This window comes from Sphaeramia orbicularis, chromosome 21, assembly GCF_902148855.1.
Source record: "Sphaeramia orbicularis chromosome 21, fSphaOr1.1, whole genome shotgun sequence".
Classification (NCBI taxonomy): domain Eukaryota; kingdom Metazoa; phylum Chordata; class Actinopteri; order Kurtiformes; family Apogonidae; genus Sphaeramia; species Sphaeramia orbicularis.
In genome coordinates this window covers 34,316,167-34,342,651 of record NC_043977.1, presented here as the reverse complement: position 1 = coordinate 34,342,651, position 26,485 = coordinate 34,316,167, and the positions used below count along the sequence as shown (strand labels likewise).

The following is a 26,485-nucleotide window of genomic DNA, read 5'->3' as shown; positions in this document are numbered from 1 at the left end:
AAACCTGGCTCTCCTCTTTTTTAATCTTCTACTTAAAATTATTTGACTGTAATTTGACTGGTGCTGACTTTGGTTGTAGAGAAACTTTATCAGTGCTACACAAGTTGATACCAGATGCCTCCATATTTACTTCCATAAATACAGTGCATGCTGCGTGGCCACGTATTATGTCAGGACCTCTTTTGCGCATGTGGGTCACTTCAGGGTCACATTCAGTTCATACTGAGAACTGATAGAAGCTGCATTTAATTTGTAATATGAACAAGCACACAAAAAAAATCGAATTTCACAAAAATAATCCAAATTGTGCATTAAGACCTGATCATCACTAACTGTGGAAAATTCACACTGGACTTCAAGCAACATGGATTCCTTGCCTCTCCACTCTTCCTCCAGACTCTTGGACCTTGATTTCCAAATGATATGCAAAATGGACCTTCATCTGAAAAGAGGACTTTGGACTTCCACAGTCAGTGCTGGTTTGTTCTGCCATGGCATCTGCTGGTGTTGGTCCACTGTGTTTTCTGAAGTCCACAGTCAACGCAGCCATCTGCCAGGACATTTTAGAGCAATTCATGCTTCCTTCTGCTGACAAGCTTTATGAAGATGCTGATTTCATTTTCCAGCAGGAGATGGCACCTGCCCACACTGTCAAAGGTACCAAAAGCTGATTCAATAACCATAGTGTTACTGTGCTTGATTGGTCAGAAAACTCACCTGACCTGAACCCCATAGAGATTCTATGGGGTATTGTTCAGTTTCAGAACACGTGCCTCACAGTCAGTGAAAAAGTTAGGACTTTGTTTGCAAAGTCGTTTCTCTGCATGTTTCTAACACTCAACGTCTTGCTTCCTTTGCTGAATCAATTTGTAATGTATTTGTAATGTAGGTAACTGTAACACTTCAAGAGACAAGGTATTCTGGGATGAGCTGTTAGATATGTATGTCTAAGTTTATAGCTGCGGGAGACTTTCATCACCAATTTTCCATCAAATCTGTCAAACCCCAGTCATATCCTCAGTATCATGAATCCATAAGTCTTTCTGTGATTACTCACCTGAATCTCTTCCCTCTCGGTGAACAGTTTCGAAGTGTACTCCACCATGAACAGCTCATTTGTTTACAAACAGAGGCGGTAGGTAACTTGGGCATCTTCAGAATTTTGCGGCGAGGTGCATTGTGGGAAGCGGAGGTTTGCGCAGCCTCCTGGCAGTGGCAGTGCAACCATATGATATCACATGGCTGCAACAAACACGACACGCAAAGGGCTGGAGGGAAGCGGAGCTCCAGCTGTTTCCGTGTCATGTTTTTTGCAACTGCCGCTGCCAGGCACAGCTTTCAGGAAGCATCTCCAGTATGTATGGCAGTATTCAATGCAGCTGATATAGTAAAAAGTACACTTTAAGAAACCACATGTCGTCGCCTCCCTTCTATGTCTGTCAGATTCAAATACAGACATTACAGTATTCATTTATGGCGCTCGTGCCACAATGCATCCGCAGAACTGTTAATGTGCAGTGTACACATCCACGAATCCGCCGTGCACATTAACGTGGGTCTGAAGAAAAGAAAAACTTTACTCAAATAAATAGTAACACTTTGAAATGAGTGTAAAAATATATTCTATTGATCGGATTGAATTTTATCGATACAAATATTCAGTAACCGATGCATTGTGATATCATTCCAAACATTTCATTCATTCGCAGCTTCTCTACCAGTGCACTCGGATCGTGTACGTGCCTGTCGGCGTATCGATACGTATCGGATAATCTTCCCATCCCTAGTACATTACAACCAAAAGACAACAAATTAATATGAACTTCAAGGCACAGATCAGATGGCAGCATAGAAATGGCTCATGAGTCAACAGCTATGTTTTTTGTTTTTTTTTATTAATCACAATTTCCACTTTTTCAGTTTCCAATAATCACACAAAGACTTTTCTCATTTACACTCCTGATCAAAATCTTAAGACCAATTGAAAAATTGCAAGAATTTACATTTTGCATTGTTGGATCCTAAGAAGGTTCTAAGTAGAGTTTCAAAATGCATAAAGAAGAAATGGGAGTGAGACGAAAAAAATAAAATAAAAAAAATTGAGTAAGCAATATATTGAAAACAACAATTAAACTGAAATAGGATGGTCATCAACCAAACAAAAGTTTAAGACCACAGCCTTTAAAAGACAAAAATGTGGATTCAGAGTAATTTTCTGCCAGGTATTCACACTGTCATGACCTCCTGATGGCAAAGGCAAAAAAGCTTACTCTCTTTGAATGTGGTCAGATTGTTGAGACAACGCACCATCACTACTGAGGTTGGACGCAGTAAGACAGTCATTTTGAATCCACTGTCTGGAACTGATGTCCATTTTTATAAACTTCCCTTGCCACCCATCCCCAAATTTTCTCAATTGGATTTAGATTAGGGGAACACGCAGGACGGTCCAAAAGAATGACAAATTACAAATCACCCCCGAGGTAAATATAGATTTTGTATTTTATTTGTGTAAGTCACACATTTGTTCACTCTACGGGTCATACTATAGTCTGATCACAGTCAAACAAGATAAAGGTTCATGTGTAATCATGCCAGGAAATCAAAGAGGGAATCAAAAACTTTGACTCATGTTTAATCACTCAATTTATTATTTCCCAAAAGACAATGAGACAGAAGAAGGTGAGAATCATGAGTCACAGCCTCATGTCACAGACCCGTGGGGGCTTCCTGCTGCCTCCTGACATCAGCTGATCCTCTGGACCGCCAACAGCCAGCTGCTGATCCCCGTTCGACCGCCATGGGTCTGTGCTCACCTGAGTCACATGAGGACATTGTGAAGGCAATCACCAGCATCAATGACTGACCTATACATGTTCTCACAGACATTAACACTATATTAAATGCATTAATCAACTAGTGAATTTTGTGTCCTTGTCTCTTCATATCATTGTTGTCAGGCTGAATGTTCTCCCTGGCAGGATGGGCATTGATGGGTCCAGGGCTGGTCTGGTTCTGGTGGGAGAATGTGCTGCTCTGGTAGTAGGATGACGTGCCAGTGTGTTAATTGTTCATCTGTGTTTCTCTGATGTGCACATCAATCGGAGGAATGACCTTTTTCACATTATTAACAGTTTCCCAGTATCACCGCTAAGTGTCGCCAAATGTTCAAAAGTACTAGAAACGTGCGTACACCAGACATGGACTTGGTGTGGAGCACCGCACATTTCCACGCTCGTTTCACTCTTAATACATCTGAACATGAGTGTGGAAAAGGGTGTACACCATGTTTTTGGGCGTACAGACCCATTACAGACCCTCAGCCATGAGGGATGATCCCTGCAACATCTCCACATAGTCAGCCACCGTTTGACACCCCTGTACATCCTGAAGCTCCATTGTTCTACTGAAGGAAAAAGCACCCCACATTAGGATGGCCACGCCCCCTCCACTGTGCCGCCTAGAAAACATCTCCAGTGGGAACTCCTTGTCATGCCAGTAACATTGGAAGCCATCAAGATCGTCATGGTTAAGTTTTTTTCTCATCAGAGAATAAAACTTTCTTCCACCTGTCAATGTCCCATGTTTGGTGGTCTACTGTAAAGTCCAAATGGGCAGTTTTGTGGCGTTGAAGGAGACAAGGCCTTTGAAGACGTTTTTTGTTCTTAAAGCTCTTCTCTGGCAGATGCCATCTGATGGTTATTGGGCTGCAGTCGGCACCAGTAACCGCCTTAATTTGGGTCAAGGATCATCCTGTGTCTTTACGGACAGCCAATTGGATCCTCCTGCTCAGCACCAGTGAAATGTTTTTGGGTCTACTACTTGACTTTTTTGTTCCATAACCCTCAGGATCTTTTAAGGAATTCAAAATGACTGTCTTACTGCATCCATCCTCAGCAGCGATGGTGTGTTGTCAGAGGCCTCGCTTATGTAGCTCAACAATTCAACCACTTTCAAAGAGAGAAAGCTTTTTTGTCTTTGCCATCAGCAGGTCATGACAGAATGAATATCTGACAGGAAATGACACTGAATCCACATTGTTGTACAGATTTTGTCTTTTAAAGGCTGTGGTCTTAAACTTTTGATCAGTTGATGAACAGCCTATTTCAGTTTAATTGTTGTTTTCAATAAATTGCTTACTCAATTTTTTTGTCTCACTCCCATTTCTTCCTTTTGCATTTTGAAACTCTACTTAGAACCTTCTTAGGATCCAACAGTCCAAATTGTTAATTCAACTGGTCAATAGATTTTGATCAGGAGTGTACGTACCACATCCTGGATGCATGATTATTGCATGATTGTTTATGATCACAACATGACAGATATTTCATAAATCTAGAGGTATCATATTTAAAACAATTCCTAAAAAAACAATTTTGAGAAAAATGTAGTGAACGCAAACTTTGATGCATTTTGTAAACATTTTGCATGACAGTATAAACAAAAATAACTCTAAAGACAAAATAAAACTGCTTCTTGCAATGATATTTATTACAATATAAAATTCTTGCATTCGTCATAATTGTTTGCTTATCCACTGTCAAAACGCCTGACTTTAGTGTGTTCTAATACTTTTGTCCATATAATGTATTTTGCTGTGTTATTTTGTGTACTAATAACAGACTATTCACTCATCCTTGCATTTCACTTTTTCTTTAGTCTTCAGAACATATCTTTTGTGAGCAAAAAGGCTGATTTGGACATGAACAGGAAGTCATGGTTATCAAAGGGAAGTAGTGCACATCCACCCACATCCATCCAGCCCCAGTGCGCGCGCGCACACACACACACACACACACACACACACACACACACTTTTGTTTATTATTTTTAGGTGTTTTGACGAGGCACAGCTGACCAAAGCATTATTACTGAAGGGTTTTGCAATTATCTGTGGAAAAGCTAGTGCCCCATGTGCCAGCTCATAGTCAGCTGAACTTCTGCTATTTATTTGTTAAACAAACAGTTTAATATTAGATGTTAGAAAAAGAGGAATTGAACAAAAATGGATCTCTGTGCTTTTGAGGCAACAACTTACAGAGCCAATGGGAATACCTCCCAATGGGGTTATTGCCTTTTACACCCAAACCTATAATTTGTAAATGACTTTATAAGGAGGCGCTCATAGAACAAGAGCAAATAGTCTTCAAACGAAAAATCGTACTTACTATTGAAATCATGCCGCATATACTGCAAAGCGAGAGCACAGAAAAATAAACGGAAAAGTTGAGCTTTTGATCATCTCCGCTTTTCTCGCTGGTAAGTCTGTTAATATCTAGGTGCTTCACATTATAGTCATGAACCACAAACTCCTCAGCATATGCAGCTCTTAACCACATGCACAAAAGATAAAGAAGGTGTTGTTGATAATTAACGTCTGAGCTGCAAAAGGGGCAAAATGGATTTGCAAATGATGAAATAAGTGATGACTCATTCACCCACTAGTTTGTACCACAAACTGTCAACCAATTGTACTTATTCAGCAAAAATGCCTCTGCAAATCCAAAAACCTCAACAGCAGTTAACCATTTCTTTAAAAGCTAAATGCTAATTCGGTGTAACACAGATTGAGTCCATTTAATTCAATCTTAGTAATAATAAGTTGTGTGGTTGTATGTGGTTTTAAAGTCCTCTTTTTAATGGTAAGAACATGACAAATGCTTTCCAGCAAAAAAATAAAATTTGAAATTCAAACATAGAACATATACAACAATTCTAATGTTCAAATGTTAATTAAATAATACATTAGATTATCAGAAATTCCAGATCCTTGTTATTGATCATATCGACCGTCCTGAATAATTCCACTTTTTTGTGAATACCCTAAAAGAAACAAACGTGTAAAAAAAAAAACCCTAAAAAATCTTTGAACCTTAAAACAAACAGGATGTGGATTCATGTATCTATGTTATCTTCTATGATCATATCTTTTGTAAGGTTCTTGTAGTTGTTGAGATTTCAGCGTCAATACTGTCAAATTATCACATAGAACCTTTAGAAATTAAAGCGGGAAAATGAGTCATATCTTCATGTGACATGTGATTTATAGGGCAACAGTCACCTTTACTTTTGAGAAAATGCCAAAAATGTCTGAATGTGCCTTTTATTCCACTTTTTCAACATCTTACAAAAAGCAAATTATCTTCATTATTATTGCTCTGATAGGAAGTGGTATTATCATTATCAGGCTAAGGCCTACAACACACACCTAGCATTTCGCTGACAAGCACAAGTTCATCCTGGGTATCAGTTTCAGTGCTTTGTTGATGCAAATTAAAAATGTCTTTTGCACCAGATTCATGATCTTGACTTATTCTTCAATCAGGCACATGGCTCCTCATTCAAATCCTAGTTTGTTTAATTTCATAATTCCAAACAGTACACTCACATCATCTCTCAACTGAATTAAGAACTAAACCTACTGTAATAATTTTTATGATTGGATTTATTGCTGGGCTGTTACATTAAACTGCATTATTTTTAGCTTGAATCAGCACAAGGAATAGGATTTTATTTTGATGATAAAGCTTAATAACGTACCATTAACTTATTATTTGCTTATTGTAACACAGCCTTGAAATTCTGTTGAGTTTCAAGTGTTTTGAGGGCTTTGACAGAGGGGTGATCATGTGACTGGCAAGACAGGAAACGAATGTCTTGGCTTTTGAGACGTCACTCTGTGTGGTGTGGTGGAAAAAAGCAGATGTTTGAGTGGAAAGCAGTTTGGAGAGGGGAAAGAGAGGGGAGGCAGGGTTTTCTTAGTCACATGTCCTATTTATCTCTTTGACATGAGGTTTGTCAGGGATATTCAGTTAGGTCTTGACAGAGAAGAAAACCTATCGTCTTCAACTCAGGAGCTTATTCAGCATAAACAGAGAAAGTGAAATTACACATTAACTCTTGGTTAATGACATGATAACTACAGAACCAGAGATTATGTAATGTACTAACATGCATCAGTTGTAAAGGTGAACGGGTAAAGACTTGAAAATGATGATTTTACTGGTGTAAGATTCTGTGTGGTTCCATTGACGGAGGAGTCTTCACTCAACTGGAGATGAAGGAAATGAAGTTGGTTTATGCTGCGATTATCTTCTTGGTGTCTGAAGCATGGAGTCTGGACCAAGGTTTGAACACTTACATGTTTTTTACCACTTGTGGTTTTGCTAAAGTGTATAGATTTTTTTCTCCGTTAAGTTAACCAACAAAAGTAGCAGATGAGATAACAGAACAATTAGATTTTATATTTGTACGAGTACAGATTCATGAAAATTCAGCGTTTACACGTAATTGAATATTTCTTAGTCTTTTACGAAGAAATGTACGGTCCAATGTGTTCAAGTAAATTGAATATAATGCAATTTTTGTGTGTCTTAACCACATATTTTGTTTTTATTTTTATATCTTAGTGATACTAGAACCAGTATTATACCATAAACTGTAAATTTAGATTAGATTTGGGTTATTTTTCTGTTTTACTGTAGCAACACAGATTGAAGTGTGGACGAACAGTGGAAAGAATGGAGGTGGGGTAATACAGACACTGACAGTTCAGCATATGTTCCACAATAGTTGCTAAAAAGGATGCCCTGTCTTTTCTGATTGAATTGGTGACTGCTTGCCTCTGCAGTGAATGTCATGATTTCAGATCAAGCTATGGTATCATGCAGTTTTTCCCCAGTGTGGGGTTTCTGAAAGGTGTTGAACAAGCCATTTCTATACTTAGATATGTACGTGGTAGCAAGATGACATTGCAAAACAAACAACGGGGGGATTCTTACATAGTGTTTTTGTGACATATATATGTACCCTTTACTGTCCATGAACTGTAACTGACAATTTTTTTTTTTTTTGGTGTAAAATTTTACATTGCACTTAATTTGCACTATGTGATTTTCTGCTGTGTATTATAATCAAGTTGCTTCACACTTTAACTAACCAACTAACTCCACTAAATCATTTTACTTGTTTTCCTAATAGTTAAATAGTTCAGAATCTGTCACTAACTACTATTTAGTCTATTTTACTAACTGTTTCCTTACATCCACCTCCAGCTTTCTCAAGAACTAATCAAAGCACCTCTGAAATGAAACTCAACGCTACTTCTTCCTCGTCACCAAACTATGGTAAAATCTTCCCACATTTTTATTCAGCAGATTTGCATTATGAATATGTTGAGTAAAAGAAGATACATGTTGAAATGGGAGGGTGCAGATGGTTGGATATGACTACAGATGAATAAAAATGAAACAAGAGATGGTACTGATGACCTGTTTTTAACCTGAAACAGTGATAGAATATAATGGTTTTAAAGCACATTACATACAGTAATGCCAATATAATTAGTGTTTAAAACAGTAAATGGACAAAAATATTGGGACATATCACATTCACAGCTTATAGGATGTCTTTTTTCATCCCTGTTGATTAGAAATATTATCATAATTAAAATGTTAATGTTAGTTGTTTTCAATAATTATCATGATAAATGTCAAATCAATATTTCTTTTACACTAAAATACTGATTTTACTTCCTGAGTGAGAGTTGAAGAAAATGGACAGTTACTTGTGGTTGAAAATTATAATTAATGTAACAAATATGCAAATATAGAGGTAGAACATCTCAAACCATTATAATGATTTTTTTTTAAATCAATGAAATTAAGTAAAAACCAACTCTGAAGTATGTTATAAGCATGTAAGTATCACTGCCTTAGTAATGACACACCTGAATTAAATATGTCCCAATACTTTTGTCCATGCAATGTTAATTGTCTTGTTAATCTGAGTAATTTTTTGGATGATAATCTTAATTACTAAAGGATATATTGGCTCATGGGACAAATATGGAAATGTTTTTATGTAAGAAGTGTTATTGTCAGTAAAAATCTGAAATTAAAGTAAAATAATGTATTTTAATTTTAGTTCCAACAGTTATGACGAGTATCAAGTTGTATGTTGTAAATTTTTAACTTAGTTTCATGTTTCAAGTTTGATATCTGTCATTAATAATTTTAATCTATCATTTGTCTGTAAATATTCACATCAAATTTAGGTTTTTGTCTTTTGATTCATTTATTTTGAATCAGAAAATAGATATGCTCCAAATATTAGAGATTAGATTAGAGATATTAGATCACGGGTGTCAAACATGTGGCCCGGGGGCCAAATCTGGCCCGCCAAAGGGTCCAGTCCAGCCCGTGGGATTAATTTGTGAAATGTAAAAATTGCACTGAAGATATTAATCATTTTAGTTCAGGTTCCACATACAGACCAATTTAATCTCAAGTGGGTCGGATCAGTAAAATACTATCATAATAACCTATAAATACACACAAATCCAAATGTTTCCCTTCTAAATGTAAACAGTTTTATGTCATTTTACTGTATTTACACTAAAACAAACAATCATTTCACAAAAAAACACGAAAAACCTGAACAAATATGAAAAATTCAAAATATCTTAAGTGTAAGTTTACCAATCTTCTGCCTCTTTATTAAATGTTTTGTGTATTTGTAGATCTACTGTGATCTGTAATTTGTAATTTACATGTGTAAATGATAAACTGAGACATAATATTGTTGAAATTGCACTTAGTTTTCTTAAGAATTTCAGTTTGTTCATGCTATTCACATTGTTTTAAAGGATAGTTGGTAGATGCAAACATTGTCATCGCATAATTTTACTTTTTTCACTCTAAAACATTGAAGCGAATTTGGAGTTGACATTATTTATATATTATTATGTTATTATTTCACTGGTCCGGCCCACTTCAGATCAAATTTGGCTTAAGGAACTGAAATGAGTTTGACACCCCTGTATTAGATAGATTAGCCTAAACATCTCATCACCAATTTTTCAAAAGTAACACAATGATTCTGTCTTTTTTTTTTTTTCCAGTTTTCAAATATTCATCTTTAAAACTTGGGAGAGATGCTAACCTGACATGTGGAGATAAGACATGGACAGAAATGATGTTCGTTATTTGGAAATTACGCTTGAAAAACAAAGACTGTGATATTGCTTTTCACATTGATGGTCAAAATCGAAACACCTGCAACGATGGCAAGTCTCTACAAAACACCTCAGAGGCTCAGTCGTTCCTATTTATCCCAAATTTCTCATTTAGTGATGTTGGCATCTACAAGTGTGAGTCAGTTTTCTCGGGAGGAGCTGAAGCATATTCGATCAACGTGTCTATCACAGGTATGACCTATGTCTCTGGCACCAATTAAAAGGTCAATTCAACAAACTGCCACTCCTAAAAAAAATAAAAAATTAATGGACCCTATCTGACTTAAAAATCTGTTGATATAATATTGAGAAACAATTGAAGGCAAATTAAAAGTACAATAGGATTACCCATATACACGAAAAAAATCCAAATCTTATCAAGTGTATTTTTCTCATTTCTAGACAAAATATCTTATCACACTTAAAATAAGACATAATCACCTAAAGAGTAACTTTTCAGTGAGATATAAGAACTTATTTTTAGACAATAGATCTTGAAAATCTTATTTCAAGAAATCTTACCAAGATAATTTTCACTTGTTCCAGTGACAGATTTTTTTTTTTTTTTTTTTTTTTTTTTTTGCTTAATTCAAGCACAAAAAAAAAAAAATCAAGATTTTTTTTTTTTGCTTGAATTAAGCAAAAAAAAAAAAAAAGAAAAAAAAAATCTTCCAATGCAACAAATGAAAATTATCTTGGTCAGATTTCTTTAAATAAAATTTTCAGGATCTATTGTCTAAAACTAAGTTCTTATATCTCACTGAAGTTACTCTTGAGGTCATTATGTCTCATTTTAAGTACAATGAGATATTTTGACCAGAAATGAGAAAAATACACTTGTCAAGATTTAGATTTTTTACAGTGTAGAACACAGGTGTCAAACATGTGGCCCGGGGGCCAAATCTGGCCCGCCAAAGGTTCCGTTCCAGCCCACAGGATGAAAGTGCAAAAATGAACCTGAACAGTCCAGGTTGTCAAAATCATTTTGGTTCAGGTTCCACATACAGACCAATGGGATCTACAGTAAAAATAACAAAAATAACCAATAAATAATGACAACTACAAATTTTCTTTGTGAAAAAATTATGTGGAAAAAAATTAAGTGAAAAAAATAACATTACACAGTGAAAATAATTACATTTACAAAACTTTTTTTTTTTTTTTTTTACAATAAAATGCAAATAAATACCTAAATAAAAACAAAGCTGAACAACCTGAAATGTGCAACTTGAACAATATTGTGCCTGTTACTAAATGTTTGGTGCATTTATGGATCCACCGTGATCTGTAGTTGTATTAATAATAAGAGATGGAATATTGTAGAAATTGTTCAAATTTTAGTTCCAAATTCCAAAATTTTAACAGTATTCTGTCAGTTACCAAATGTTTATGTAACATTGCGTGTAAATGTACATGTATAAATAATAAGTCGAGGCATATTATTGTTAAAATTGCACTTATTTTTTAGATGAAATTTCTCTTTTTTCAGGTTAGTCACATCTTTTTTTTTTCTAAACTGTAAATATTTTCATAATTTAAATGTTTTTTTTTTGTACTTAAACAAAATGAACAACATGGATTTGTCATTATTTATAAGTTATTAAGTCATTATTTTACTGGTCTGGCCCACTTGAGATCAAATTGGGCTAAATATGGCCCCTGAACCAAAATGAGTTTGACACCCCTGGTGTAGAAGTTAAAACAGAGAAAGCCTGAACACGTACAATAATTAAAGTACAATGATACACATTTGCAATGAAATCATATTATATTTCCTGCTTTTTTTCCTTTTCTCAGTTCCCCCTAAATTATCATCCTGGCTAGATTGGAAGGGAAACAAAATGGTGGCCGTGTGCAAAGCTGAAGGAGGAATACCTGCAGCCAACATCAGCTGGAGTCACACAGGAAACACCTCAACTGTGGAAACCAGGGACAGTTCAGATGGATTTTTTACAGTGGAGAGCAGACTGGAACTACCCACAGACATGCAGACAGAGAATGTGAGCTGTGCTATCAGCCACCTGTCCTGGGAACACGAGGAGAGTTTGATGATAAAAATTGAAAAAGGTTGGCAGAATGGATATCATTTACTAAAAATGATGCTTTTATGCACAATTAGCAAGCAGAGCTAACTTTGTGTTTTATGCTATATCAAGAATATAACTTTAAGTATAAGGACAAGTCTTAATATTAATGCTAAATATTCACTGATAATAAACCTTCATGTTCTTGTGTGTCACAGCAGGTCGTGCATTTTCGTGGGTGCATCTTGCTATTCCCATTAGCATTGCATTTTTCTTGGGATTTTTATTTTTTGGACAAAAGAAACTTGTCAAGTTGAGGTAAGACGTTCCATTCAAAAACAATAATAATAAAAACTGTACCCTGTAACCTTGAGTTTTTTGTTCAGTGATTCACCTTATGTGTATTTGTTTCTTTTACTAGAAGAGGCCAGGAGTCCGTTGTCTCGTCATCCAAATCTCCACAGGTAGGTAGACTTTTAACATAAACTACACATTTATGGCACATCAGCACTTTTTTATTCATGACACTTTTCTGATTTTCTCAGACAGACGATGTGGAGGAAGTTGAGCCCTATGCGAGCTACGTTCAACGTGTGAACTCTATCTATAATTCATCTCTAGATATGTTCACATAAAAATGTTGCACATGCATCACATTTGCAACTAAATGCAATTTCCCTTAAATGGGAAAGCGAAAGCTGCTGAAAGTGAGAAATGATGAAACTGTTGCGAGAATGAAGAGAGAGTCAAACACTCTTTGACGGAGCTTGACTGATGCAATAGAGGATGTACCGAATGTACACAGAGGCTCATAATACAACAACATACAGTCTACTGGTGTGTGTGTGTGAGGTTCATGGACAATATTAACTACTGATGTAACAACTGGTTCCAGGCACAACAAACACTGGAACTCACATGTATTGTAGCTTATTTTAGCATTGATCCAGCTGATGTCATCATGTCTATGTGTGTGCTGATGTCAGCATATCAATTGCCTCTATATATGTGCCAAGTTTGAAGTAAATTGAAACAAAATTGATGTTTTTATAGACATTTGAAATTTCGCCCATTATAAGTAAAAGGGAGAAAAAAAAGATTTAAAAAAATTGAGAACTTTGACCTGCTTTTCCCAAAATTTAATGGCATCTATTCTGGGTCACTTGCAATCTATAAACCCAATTTGGTATGAATTCAATTAATAGGTTTGGTATTACAGACATTTGAAATTTCACCCATTATTAGCAAATGGGAGAAAAAAAAAGATTTTAAAAATTCATAAAAAAATTTGGACTTTGACCCACTTTTCCCAAAATGTAATCAGATCTATTCTTGGTCACTGGCAATCTATAAAACAAATTTGGTATGAATTCAACCAATAGTTTTGCTGCTAGAGTGTTAAAAAACAAAGAAACCAAAAAATCGAACCAAAAACAATACCCCTTTCCCACCCTTCGCTGGGTGGGGTAATTAACCGAAGCAGAAGAGCAGAATGTGTATTAACAGAAATGCCCCAAGTCTTGTTGTATTCATCACAGTAAAGACACTGCAAAGAGAACACTGATGTAATTCAAGGTCAAACTGCGGCAAAGTGTTCATATCACAGTATGTAACTGTGTGACCTTTTTTGTCGAAAAAAATAAACACACTAAAAAATAGTGTATAAAAGCAGTAAAAACTTGAAGCACTCGGAGAGCGCAGACCTCCGCAAAGGCAGATCAGTGCCCCAGATTTGGATGAAAATTTCAGGAAATGTTGATACTGGCACAAGGAACAAATGATTAAATTCTGCGCTGTCTTTTCTAGAAAAGCACTTGGAGAGCGCAGACCTCCGCCAAGGCATATCAGTGGGCCCCCGTGATCCCCCACCCCCGATCACCACCGAAATTTAATCATTTGTTCCTTGTGCCAGTATCAGTATTTCCTGAAATTTTCATTGAAATCCGTCCTTAACTTTTTGAGTTATCTTGCACACAGACAAACCAAAAGCATAACCTCCTTGGTGGAGGTTATGAGATGTGAAAATGTGTCATGGTCAAAGTTGCAGTTCTGAATACAGTTTCATATGTGTCACTAGTTTCATCACCTTGACTCAAATTCTCCTAGCCTATCATATTGGTAGTGGTTTTACATATTCATATATCAGGCCTCATGCATGAACACATTTGTTCCAGATGCATGTGCTTCGGGAAAACTTGCCACATTCACTTTTTAAATTTATTTCAGAATTTTCTTTCTTGCATGATTACAGTTTGCCTGGGCCTGTTGTAGATATTTTGTATTATTTTATATTGTGTTTTACTAAATTATTGTATATTTCATTTTGCCGTTGCACTTAATTTTTTGTCATGATGTTTGATGTTTGCTTGTATTTACTATGTTGATGTTGATGATACAAGCAAAAGTTTAGATAAGAATGAAGAATGTTTATGTATGGGGACAATTATATTTCCATAGTACAGTATATGAATGTTTCACCTTTTTCACCTGTTGATGTTGATGATGATGGATATGCACAGTTTATACAAAGAATGTGACTTTTCCACGCTTTGACAGTTTCTCTTGAACTTCATTGGGGGTGTAAGATGGAAAATGGAAAAAGGGCCTGTTCTGCCATCTACTGGTAGGAAGCTGTAGATAAACATTAAATGAATTTTCTATATTGACATATAGGATGTTGTCTAGTTCTGGGTAAATGTTGATATCACTAAGTCATAACATTAAAAGGCTCTGCAAAAAAACAAAAAAAAAAACCCTGAGAGGAGGCAGTGTTTCATAGTGAAAAACAGAAACCTTTATTAACCTCTACCGTCAGATTGTTCATTTATAGAAACACAGTTTTTGCTGCCTGACTGAGTTTGGAGAATGCGTCCTTGAAAACCCATTTGCAAGAAATTTATAGAACAAAAATCAGTTCACAAACACCTAAAAGCAGTCAACTCAGTGAAGATTTAATCAGTCATTAAATAAAAAAAAATGAACAAAATGAAAAAACTCACTAAATGTATCTGTATGTATCTTATCAGAACAGGGGGAAAAAAAATTACAAAACAAATAAATACTAATGTAAAGTTATGATTTGATGAGACAATTTCAAAAACACTAAGATGTGACTGAATTATATGCAATGAGTTACAGTTTTATTATATCTTTATACCACAAAAAAAGTGTTCTAATCATTTTCCTGCATCATCCATTAATATGCATTTATTTATTTATCTTTTATGTCTGGATTTTACACTTGTCATGTGTTCTGAGCACATTATATGAAAACATACCATGGATTTTCAGATATACAAGAATATCAGGTAGAAATATACATATTATTCTGAAGTCAGCTTCTGTTTGTAAAGAGGTCACATAAGAGTTTACATGTTCTCCAGGACGAGCTTGAGGTTACCTCTGACGTAGAGGGAGACTTCTCTGTATGTTTCCACACCCAGCTGCTGTCACTTTGTTGCTTGATGTTGTTTTTTTTTTTCTTCTGTTTCCTTTTCGAACATCAAAATTCGCTGCGTAGTTCAACTCGAAACTTCACAGTTCAGCTGCGAAGTGCTGCTTCAGAACATGATGTGCTCTGTCGTTTCTGATGAGATCTACCAGTTTTACTTCTTGAAAGAGCCCACCGTGTTGTTGCTAGTTCATGAGAACATAATCGTCTGCGTTGTCCTCTTTAGATGAACTGTCAGATTCACACTCCGGTTGAAGAGCTGCTGGGACATTAACTGTAGCGTAGTCACAGTCGTCATCAGTTGTAGCTCTGGGTTTTGATGCTTTGGTGTTACTGTGGTCAATAGAGGCGTACATTACATCCTCGTTAGGCTGTCATGAGATAACACATAGTCTGAGATAGGCCTTCTGTTATACAAACTCTAAATTTGCATGCCACTGAAGTCAACACATTTTCTTGTTTGTTTTATGTGGTTAGTTTCCCTGACTTCCTATTATAAACAACAAGGGCTTCATACAACTGTTCATCCAGTATGTAAATCTAATAATGAAGCACATTTGACTGGGCTATGTTAAAAATAAATGTGTGCACCATAATGACTAAAACTGGTACTGATAACTAAGAAGGGTCACAAAAACAGACGTTGATGTGGGCAGGTCTACCTTATTATCATCTGATGCAGACTCCCCTGAAAGAACAAAGACAATATATTAATTTAAACATGACTGCATGTGGTTAATATATAAGTTAATCATTCTGAATCATGCCATTGTATTACCTGTCGTTTTCTTCTTTATCCTGACAACACAACAAATAGGGATGGACTCAATCATTACAATTAAATAAACGGCATTCACACCTAAACTTAAAACTTCGAAACTATAAAAACTGAAATCTAGTGTGTAACTGCGTCAGTACACAAAACTTCACGTTTCACAACAGCTTTTCTCTGTAACTTGATGTGTTTCCTTGACAGCTTAACACATGAAAACGTATGCCGCAACAGGAAGCCCTTTACAGAAGCCTGCAGTCCTCATCTGTCCATAACCAGCTATCTCTGACTGTAACTGTGCATGCTTCTATGCTAACATGTCAATATCTCAGATCATGCTAGGAAAAACACACACTGCATTCACTATACCACAGCTACATGAAATATTACATATTTGACTGATCTTTATCAATGACTGTGCATTTTTTCCACTAACCACTATTTCCTTACAGAAGCTGAATGCAACAGCAGATTGCAACAGGGTCAGAATGCAACAGTGTTAGACTGTTATAATCCTGTACGACTGTTTACTGATGTCTTTTTTTTTTTTTACATAACAGACCAACTATTATTTTTAATGAGCTTTTATATATACGGTATGTGACTTTGAAATGTTAAAAATGTTTCTGCCTCATATGAAAGTAGATTGACATATTTAACGTGTGTGTATTTATGGACAATCACTTACCCTGAAGTACAGCTTCCCATGATGTGCTGGTAGGATCTAGGTGTCTACACTGGATGTTTTGAGCCTGACACTGTAGAAAATACTGATCTCTCCGTTGCAACATGTAAAAAAGTAGAAGAGAGAGAGAGAGAGAGAGAGAGAGAGAGAGAGAGAGAGAGAGAGAGAGAGAGAGAGAGGTGGGCAACCATGAGAGAAGACAAATACATCTGCATACTTGTGTGATACTTTAATTTCCTGTGCACTGTGGTTTGTAATTACACACCGATATACACATTCAATACACAACCACATAAACACATAGAAAAACACCCCATAGTGAGTAATAAATGAATACTGAAATGAAGCATCAGTTAATATGAATGACAAAAATACACAACACTTCGACCACTGGATTATTCATAACTGCTTAGACTTTGGTCTAAAGTTTTAAAAGGAGTGGTTTTTTTTGTTTGGTTTTTTTTTTTAGATTTCCTGTTGTAAATGTAAACGGTAGATGCAATGTAAAAAAAAGCAAGTCACAGTACAAACCACATAAGTAGATCTGGGTGAGCACTGACTTTTTAGTGTTTGCTACTGCACCTCAACCACCTCATTTGCATGATTGTGCAAAGTGTTGATGAAGAATATGAGGAAGTTAGTGTTATTTTTACTTAGTTTGAAGTTGTTGTTTTTTGTTTTTTGTTTTTTTTTCCCTGAAACAATGTCCTTGTGTGTTATGAAAAACACAAGCTTATGCTCAGAATGATCACTCAGACAAAATAAAAAAAAAGCCATGTAATTATTTAGTAAAGGGTGATATTTGGAAAAAACAAACAAAAAAAAGATTATTTCATCTTCCAAATAATAGAAGCATTTTAAAACCACTGACACTACACTGTAGATTTAAGGGAGGAAAATACATAATATATCTTTTTTTGATCAAGATCTTTTATTGAAGTTTTCTCCATATAATACAAGTGCAGAGCTGAATGGTCATTAAAGAAATCTTAAGTAAGCATGAGTGTAAATTAAACGCAGCTAGCACCATAGAAAAACAAAAAAACAAACAAAAAAAAAAAAAACAAAAAAAAAAAAAAGCAAAGCAGAGCAGAGCAAGGAACAAACTACATAAAATTATCCCTCCTCAGTCATTGCCAGTGCACTAGAAATAATAAGGGGTCACTATCATGACAAAAACCGGCGCTAGGAGGTAGTATGGAGTAAGCAGCATTGTTAAACTGCACTTAAAAGTCAAGCATTTACAGGGTGTTTTTAGGAAGGGACCCCACACTTTCTGGAATTCCCCATTTGATTGCTGAAGTGAGTATCTAATTTTCTCCAGTCTTAAGCAAGACATAATGTCTTCTGACCACTGTGCATGAGTTGGGGGGAATACATAAAATGTTTTAGACACTAGATGGTGCTGTTGGAGTAGTTAGGGACAGATTCCATCCCCCAGAAGATCATGACTGCTTTGACAACTTTACTGGTGTGCCTCATTCCTAGTGGGAACACATAATGCTATAATATAGCCAACCCCACTCTACTCCTATGACAAAAAACTATGTGCTGGGTATTTTTGGTTTATTTGGAAAAGGTCTGAATTGAGCTGCATTTAAGGCCTTTTTTGGCTTCTTGTTATTCAGACTTTGGCTGGTTTTCCGTCATCTGCAGGAAAACACAGATTGGATAAGGGAAACAAGCAGGCCTCTTATTATTTCATAGAGGTGATAAAAAACATTCATGCAGCCTCAATTGTACACAGCTGACCAGCAAAGCATGTAGATATAAAAATAGTACAGATTTAACACAATTGTTCATTTAGGATGGGCGTAATTTCCTTTATTTGATTCATACTTGTTTCAATCATGATTTTCAGAGGATTAGCTAAGGTGTTTGTATTTATTTTGACCAGAAGAGACAGAGTGACTGAACAAACTCCAACTACTAGGGCTTTATGACTGTGAAAGAATCACATTTATGTAAAGAAATATTTCTGTTAACTGTAATAATTCAAGTTTTAAAGGTGATACACAATTTGTATGTGTTTGTACAAAGAGGGAACATTTGGAGGTATGAATACACCAGTGCATGATGGTCTCAGAATGTAGGTGGGAGGACAGGAAGTGGTGAGTTTGTCACAAGAGAAGCCAACAGCACACACTACAGCATTTGATTGAAGGTTCCAGGTTATGAACATGTCAAACCTGAGTGATACCTTGATGCACAGCTTTTTACTGATATTTACCTTGTGTACAATTAGTGGCATCCATGGAAAAGGTCAAGGTAAGCCTTCATATTCTGATTTGGCACTGGAGTTTCATAATGATATTGATTGATAAAATATGATATGTCTTCAGTATTTATTGTAGTGATAAGAATGATTTTTGTTTTGTTATATGTTAACCCTTTAACCCCTGAGACATTATTTCAATGACACATGCTGCTGTGAATTTGTGTCAGTTTCAGTGTCATAAAAGCTGCTGTGGGAATGTGCTTCTTCAGTGGTTTTGCTTTACTGTGTGTTTTATATGGTGGCCCCAAAGGGCAAACCACAACAACAAATTGCAAAGCGTACAAGAAAAAGAAAGGCACACAAGAAAAAAAAGTACAAGAGAATGAAACTCACGCAAACAAACAAACAAACAAAAAAAAACACACAAGAAAAAGAAAATCACACAAACAAGAAAAAAACACACACAAGGAAAAAAAATTACACAAATAAGAAAAAAAATCCACTCAGCATCCAGATCCTGGTCGCGGCAGGTACCTATCTTTTCTGGTAGCACCTTTTTCTTGTTTGTATGATTTCCTTTTTCTTGTGTATGTTTTTTTTTTTTTTTTTTTACTTCCGCCAAGGAGGTTATGTTTTGGCCGGCATTGGTTCATTTGTCTGTCTGTCCGTGTGCAAGATAACTCAAAAAGTTATGAACAGATTTGGATGAAAATTTCCAGAAATGTTGATACTGGCACAAGGAACAAATGATTAAATTTTGGTGGTGATCGTGGGGGGGGGGACACTGATCTGCCTTTGTGGTGGTCTGCGCTCTCCGAGTGCTTTTCTAGTTTTCTTGTGTGACTTTCTTTTCCTTTTTCCTGTGTGCTTTGCAATTAATCCTTGTGGTTTGCCCAACAGGGCCACCATAGTTTTAGGTGTCAAAATAGTAGAATAATAGAATAGGAATAATAGAAAAAGACAGAGAGGAATTGAAGTTTTACAGGTTTTTACTAAATAAGGCACGTCAATAAGAGATTTAGGATGTTGAACATGAACTGTGAACTGGAACACACTGAACAACAACATGTATTTGAATTTTGGCCCAGCATTTTTTATTTTGGGGCTCTTTTTTTTTTTTTCTAAATCAGTCCAGCTGTTTATTGACACCTGGTTGAACTCCAAACAGCTACACGGTCAAAACTTTGTAAAAACACAGTAAAAAAAAAAAAAAAGGAAAATCATGACACCACTGCAAACAACAGCAAAAACAAACAAACAAACAAACAAACAAACAAACAAAAACACGACAAGAAAAATGGAAAATAGTATCCAAAACAAAACCAAAAAAAAGCCCCCAAAAAAGCTGAAACCTTCTATTTCTATTGCAAGTCAGTGTCACTCAATGCTCTGTGTCACCCCCACCCCTATTACAAAGGCACTGGGGGGTGCACTGAGCATGCTCACATGTCTATGGAAAGAACAAGGTCTATTCTATCAGCACGTCTTGAATTTTTTTCTATTGAGCAAATGGTTGAATTTTTATGAATATTTAAAATAAATCGTACTCGTGGAAGAAGTACCACAGACATGTCAGGGGTTAAAGGGTTGTCAGTCGGTAAGAAGACAGTTTAGCCCTTCAGCACCAAAGTCGCAATATTACAACAAACAACATTAATGAATGAAACAGACAGCTCTTGCAAATGAGGTAAAAATTGAATATTTATAAAAACAAAATGAAAAAAAAAAAAACAACTAAAAACTATGTCACCTAAAGGGTTATAATGACATGAATAAATGTATAAAGGACAATAACTTTTGACTGTTTTTATTTTAGGCTTGATTCCTTCATGTGAAGTTGAGGTGATTTTGCGATGGGGCTTAACGTGTGAAACTGCGCCACAACAAACTCTGACAGTCGACTGTCCTGTCAAACACTGTGGAGAACCTCATCAAGTCGCCTGGTGTAAATTACTAGAGACATACGCCTGCGAGGAGATGAACAACACAGAGGACATAGAAATAACCCAGCGTGATGAAAATGATCAGAGGAATTCAGTCTCACATTTGACATTCAGAAGGATTTCCCTGCATGATGACGGCCTGTACAGATGTGGACCTAAACTACACAAAAATATGTTGTTGGGACACATCATCAATGTCTCTGTTTCTGGTGAGACTTTCTCCTCTTTCCAGGAAATAACATGTTAATTACATTTTCAGTCTGTTATAAATATATATGTTATCTTTCAATGTGCAGACCACCACCACGGAGATGTGAATTGTGTATTTAATACTGGTAGGACTTCATGTTTTGAATAAAAATTAACACAGATTTAAATTTATGCCGCCTATGACTAAATCAAGTAATTTTTCTTCTTTGTTCCAGTAAAAATATCAAATCCTGTTCCTGATGAATCTGTGGAATATGAGCCGTACTTCTTCATTTGTCTTAGTGTAGTTGTGCTGGTCTTTACATTGACGGCGATCGTCTTCCTGGGGTCTAACGGCTGGAAACGTAAGAGCGTGAAACTATAGTCTGAGCTTGAATTAGTGCAATAAACAGATATTTTAACCCTTTATAGGGCACTCACAGGAATACTCTGAAATTCAAAATTTCAACCTTCATACGGTGGCCCCGAAGGGCAAAACCACAGTAACGAATTGCAAAGCGTACAAGGAAAAGAAAGGCATACAAGAGGAAAAACACAAGAAAATGAAAATCACACATAAAAAAACCACACACACAAGAAAAAGAAGATCACGCAAACAAAAAAAACACACACACAAGAAAAAGAAAATCATGCACACAAGAGAAAAAACACAGAAGAAAAAGAAAATCACACAAACAAGAAAAAAAAAAAAACACAAGAAAAAGAAAATCACGTAAACAAGAAAAAAACACACACAAGAAAGAAAAATTACACAAATAAGGAAAAAATCCAATCAGCATCCAGATCCTGGTCATGGCAGGTACCTACCCTTTCTGGCAACACCTTTTTCTTGTTTGTGTGATTTTCTTTTTCTTGTGTATGTTTTTTTTTTTCTTGTGTGACTTTCTTTTGCAGTTAGTCCTTGTGGTTTGCCCTTCAGGGCCACCATAGTTTTAGGTGTCAAAACGGGGTGGAATAATAGAAAAAGACAGAGAGGAATCGAAGTTTTACAGGTTTTTACTAAATAAGTCATATAAATAAGAGATTTAGGATGTTGAACAACAACTGTGAACTGGAACATGCTGAACAACAACACATATTTGAATTTTGAGCCAGTAGTTTTTATTTTGGGACTCTTTGTTTTTTCTAAATCAGTCCAGGTGCTTATTGACACCTGGTTGAACTCCAAACAGTTACATAGTCAAAACTATGTAAAAACACAGTAAAAAAAAAAAAAAAAAATAGAGGAAAATCATGACAACACAGCAAACAACAGCAAAAACAAACAAACAAACAAACAAAAAAATTCTGAAATTCAAAATTTCAGCCTTAGTGTGTTATTGGAGGACCTTACAAGACTTTATTACTTCTGCGAAAATGTTCAAAATTTTCATTGCTATATCAAAAATCAAGGTCTTTGAAGTTGCCATATTTGGTTCTTTACCCATAGGTGGCAAAAAAAAAAAAAAATAATAATAATAATGATAATTTCAAAAAAACTAATTCAAGAATTGAATATTAAAAAATACAAGAAAAACACATGTAAAGTGAAAGGAAAGTGTATTTGAGAACATTAGAACATCATTTTTTAGAGCATTACAACATAAGTGCTGATCCAGACCCCTGTCCACATCCACATTCTCCCTTTGAACATCATTCCTTACATTAGTACCATTACTTCATGGTACCTAACAAAGCAGGTACACTCACTGTTCATGCAGAGGTGGACCTTCCAGACCCTGTAGACCATACTGGACCTGAAATTATTGACTCACTGTCCTCACTATAACTGTTGCTGTCACTGTCTTAAAAATAATCCCTTGCCTGATGAAGGGTTAAGCTTAACCGCTGTTGAATTTCTTCTTCTTCTTCTTCTTTTTTTTTTTTTTACAGGAATACAGAGCTACAACCTGAAAAAGGGACAGGTAAAGTGAAACTGTTGCTTACATGACCCACATGTTTTAAAGCAGGGATTTTTACCCCGGCCCCCACAGGGGAGGCAAGTGGTATTCTTTTTGGTTTGGTTTGTTTGTTTCTTTGTTAGTCAGTTAGTTAGTTTGTTTGTTAACACTCTGGCAGCAAAACTATTGGTTAAATTCATACCAAATGTGGTTTATAGATTGCTAGTGACCCAGAATAGATCTCATTACAATCTGGGAACAGTAGGTTAAAGTTCAAGTTTGTTATGAATTTAATTTTTTTTTTTTCCCCATTTCACTCATAATGGGCGATAATTCAAATGTCTCTAGCAGCAAAACTATTGGTTGAATATATACCAAATTTGGTTTACAGATTGCCAGTGACCCAGAAGAGATGTGGTTATATTTTGGGAAACATAGGTCAAAGTCTAAATTTTTGATGATTTTTTTTTTTTTTTTTAATCTTTTTTTTTTCCCCATTTACTTATAATGGGCGAAATCTCACATGTCTATAGCAGCAAAACTCTTGGTTGAATTCATACCAAATTTGGTTTATAAATTTCCTAGTGACCCACAATAGATGTTGTTACATTTTGGGAAAAGTTAGTCAAAGTTCTAAGTTTTTATGAATTTAAGTTTTTTTTCTCCCATTTACTTATAATGGGCGAAATTTCAAATGTCTATAAAAACATCTATTTTGTTTCAATTTACTTCAGACTTGCCACATATATAGAGGCAATTGATATGCTGACATCAACACACGCATAGACATGATGACATCAGCTGGATTGATGCCAAAATAAACTAAAATACATGTGAGGGGTGGGGTTTGTTGTGCCTGGAACCACTTGTTCTTATTTAGTCCTGTTTTTGTGTCCTAATCTTACAGGAAATGTCCACCCACATGATACCTGGCCTCCCCAGCGGGAACACTTCTGTCCTAGCCAGCCACCTTTCCATTGTCAATGACATCTACTCTCAAAGTACGCCAGAAATGCTCTCATCACTGCCATCCCAGAGGGCTGTTAGGGGTCAGCCTGGGGCAAACACAGCGGGGACGAGCCAAGTTTCAGATCATACAGGGTACGCTGTCATCAATCCAAAACAGTCTGGGATACCTGCCACAGGCACTGTCATCTGTGTTTCAAACCTCTCTGACTCTCCGTAGACAGGTGAAAACATGGATGGAAACATTTATGCAAGTGTGTGTAGGTGTGATGTGTGTGAAGACGAGGGCTAAGCAGTCAACCGCATCTCAGTCAGTGTGAATAGAAACAGCTTGAGGTGACACGCAGTACATCGTGTCAACTTTAATTAAACTGTCCACAGCAGTGCATTCACTCACACCGCACTACAGTACAGGAAATGCTTGTGTCTGTCTTGATAACTGTTTTTTTTTTCCTCCTCTTAACGTGACTTGGAAGGATTATTCCATTTTATAAAACTGTGTGTGCTAAAGCTTTGACATATTTTTACCATAACTAGTAATTTGGTGCATATGTACTCGCAAGATATTTTTTTAATAATTCTGTGTCTGAGTTGTTGCCATGAGGACTTATTTTTTTATTACATGTTGTATTCAGATGTCCTAGAAAGGATTTTTTTTGCTTTTTGCCTTTGACGGTGACTGGATTTTGTGCTTTGATTTTGTAATAAATGGCTGCGAGAACATCTTCAAACAGAGAAATGACAGGATAAGAAAACACACACATGGTACTAGTCTATACTGTAAAAACTGAAACTGGAAAGAATATCTACTCAATAAGTGAAATAAAAATATTCACTCTAATAACATAGAATAAAGCTAGTTTTAACACATTATGAATTGAACATTTATTGATAAAATTTTCACGATAAGACTAGACTTTAACCCATAAAGACCCAGTGTTGTTTTTGTGGCAGTTCCCAAATGATTTTTCCTCTCTATTTAACCTTTCTTTAACCTCCTAAGACCCAGCTATGGGTTTTCTGTCCACATTTGTGGACAAGAGTTTCACAACTTTATGCAAAAAAAAAAAAAAAAAAAGAAAAGAAAACTGTCCACCACAAAGGACATTCCATAAAAATTTTAAAAACTGCATCTGAAAAAACTGTTGCATCATGATGTTTCCAATATAGGCACTTATTTAATAAAAAAACAAAAAAGCTTGTAATTTGCTGACATTTCCTGGGTCTCAGGAGGTTAAGTGATTTATCACCATATTATACTCTGTATTTTGCTTTTATCCATTGAAAATCATGTATTTTTGTGAATTTAATTCACTGATCATGCAGATGTTTGAAAATTAAAGATTAAAGTTGAGGGTTATTATGTCAGAAACAGAGAAAATTGAAGAAAAAATGACTTTTTCATCAAAATATTTCATTAGCTGAACATGAACCCGGTGTTTCCATTCACTGTCATTGATCCAACTCCATGGGTTTTACTGGTGAATCAGTGTTGTAGAAGATGGCAGTGTTTCCACTGTAAATATCTGCTTCTGAATGTCCAAATGGGTCATATCTGATGAACATGAAAAGATGAATAATTGCATTTTACACCAATTATTTACATGGCTTGATAGGATTAGTGGATCAGAAGTTATTAAACATCTTTATGGGTTAATAATGAAAGAGACCAAAAAAACCCCAATCATTTTATGGTCACTAATTTTGTTACCTGACTTTTGCGTGATTCCAAACGTTCCTTGATTTTGATGCTCTTTTGTTTTTAATAGTATTGAGAAGTAAATAAAGTTTGGTGGAAATTCTGTAGTTAAAAGTTTTTGCTGTAAAAAAAAAAAAATCAAGTGCATGGTTTCCATAAAGTCATTTTTTTGTGAAATCGCCATTGTATTCATATTGAATAGATGTAAATTTCTATTAAAATGCATTAAAATGCTTTCAATAAATCAAACTATATATTTTTTCTAGAGTTTTAGTAATATGTATTTTAAATCTATTGTAGATACTGTGGATTGGTTTTGAAAGTTTTGACAAGTATTTAATACGTTTTTTTCTGAAATTAATGCTGTAATATTTGATATTTTTAGTGTCATTTGGGGAAATTTTCTTAATTAACTCTCAGGATTTTGTAACCTCAGTGATCTGACAGGAATTTCTACTTCCTTTTTTGGCCAGTTATAGGTGTTTTTCAGAGCCATCAGGGTTTAAATATGTGATTAATAACTGATCACTGTTAAGATTCAGTCAGATTTCTCCATTTCTCAGCCACGTTTCTTTTATAAAAGTACCTTATATTGTCCACATCAGCATTAAACAGCCTCAGT

At 35.6% G+C, this 26,485-nt stretch overlaps 2 protein-coding genes across 7 annotated transcripts; both read left to right on the top strand.

The window, feature by feature from the left end:
- Positions 1–6,736: 6,736 nt before the first annotated feature.
- Positions 6,737–13,046, top strand: LOC115412554 (cell surface glycoprotein CD200 receptor 1). Of its 5 annotated transcripts, none has more exons than XM_030125121.1 (7): positions 6,737–7,127; positions 8,055–8,126; positions 9,902–10,207; positions 11,813–12,082; positions 12,261–12,357; positions 12,461–12,503; positions 12,585–13,046. In XM_030125121.1, the coding sequence occupies exons 1-7, from the start codon at positions 7,058–7,060 to the stop codon at positions 12,672–12,674; spliced, it is 948 nt and encodes a 315-aa protein (XP_029980981.1). In that variant the 5' UTR covers positions 6,737–7,057; the 3' UTR covers positions 12,675–13,046. The 5 variants fall into 5 exon arrangements, with proteins under 5 accessions (XP_029980981.1, XP_029980980.1, XP_029980984.1 ...); XM_030125120.1 differs by having other exon boundaries at positions 12,258–12,357; XM_030125124.1 differs by lacking the exon at positions 8,055–8,126 and having other exon boundaries at positions 10,131–10,207; positions 12,258–12,357.
- A 4,645-nt stretch (positions 13,047–17,691) lies between these two features.
- Positions 17,692–25,168, top strand: si:ch211-214p13.8 (B- and T-lymphocyte attenuator). Of its 2 annotated transcripts, XM_030124170.1 has the most exons (6): positions 17,998–19,215; positions 20,982–21,317; positions 21,405–21,443; positions 21,534–21,662; positions 23,191–23,222; positions 24,106–25,168. In XM_030124170.1, exons 1-6 carry the CDS (start codon positions 19,122–19,124, stop codon positions 24,382–24,384), a joined length of 909 nt encoding a protein of 302 aa, XP_029980030.1. In that variant the 5' UTR covers positions 17,998–19,121; the 3' UTR covers positions 24,385–25,168. The 2 variants fall into 2 exon arrangements, with proteins under 2 accessions (XP_029980031.1, XP_029980030.1); XM_030124171.1 differs by lacking the exons at positions 21,405–21,443; positions 21,534–21,662 and having other exon boundaries at positions 17,692–19,215.
- Positions 25,169–26,485: the final 1,317 nt, after the last annotated feature.

Excerpts from the sequence above, each read along its gene's own strand:
- si:ch211-214p13.8 (XM_030124170.1), top strand. The coding sequence starts at position 19,122 with ATGAACATGTCAAACCTGAGTGATACCTTGATGCACAGCTTTTTACTG. Across the intron at positions 21,444-21,533 it reads GAATTGTGTATTTAATACTG|TAAAAATATCAAATCCTGTT; the intron begins GTAGGACTTCAT and ends TCTTTGTTCCAG. Across the intron at positions 23,223-24,105 it reads ACAACCTGAAAAAGGGACAG|GAAATGTCCACCCACATGAT; the intron begins GTAAAGTGAAAC and ends CTAATCTTACAG.
- LOC115412554 (XM_030125120.1), top strand. The coding sequence starts at position 7,058 with ATGAAGGAAATGAAGTTGGTTTATGCTGCGATTATCTTCTTGGTGTCT. Across the intron at positions 12,083-12,257 it reads GATGATAAAAATTGAAAAAG|CAGGTCGTGCATTTTCGTGG; the intron begins GTTGGCAGAATG and ends TGTGTGTCACAG. Across the intron at positions 12,358-12,460 it reads AAGAAACTTGTCAAGTTGAG|AAGAGGCCAGGAGTCCGTTG; the intron begins GTAAGACGTTCC and ends TTCTTTTACTAG.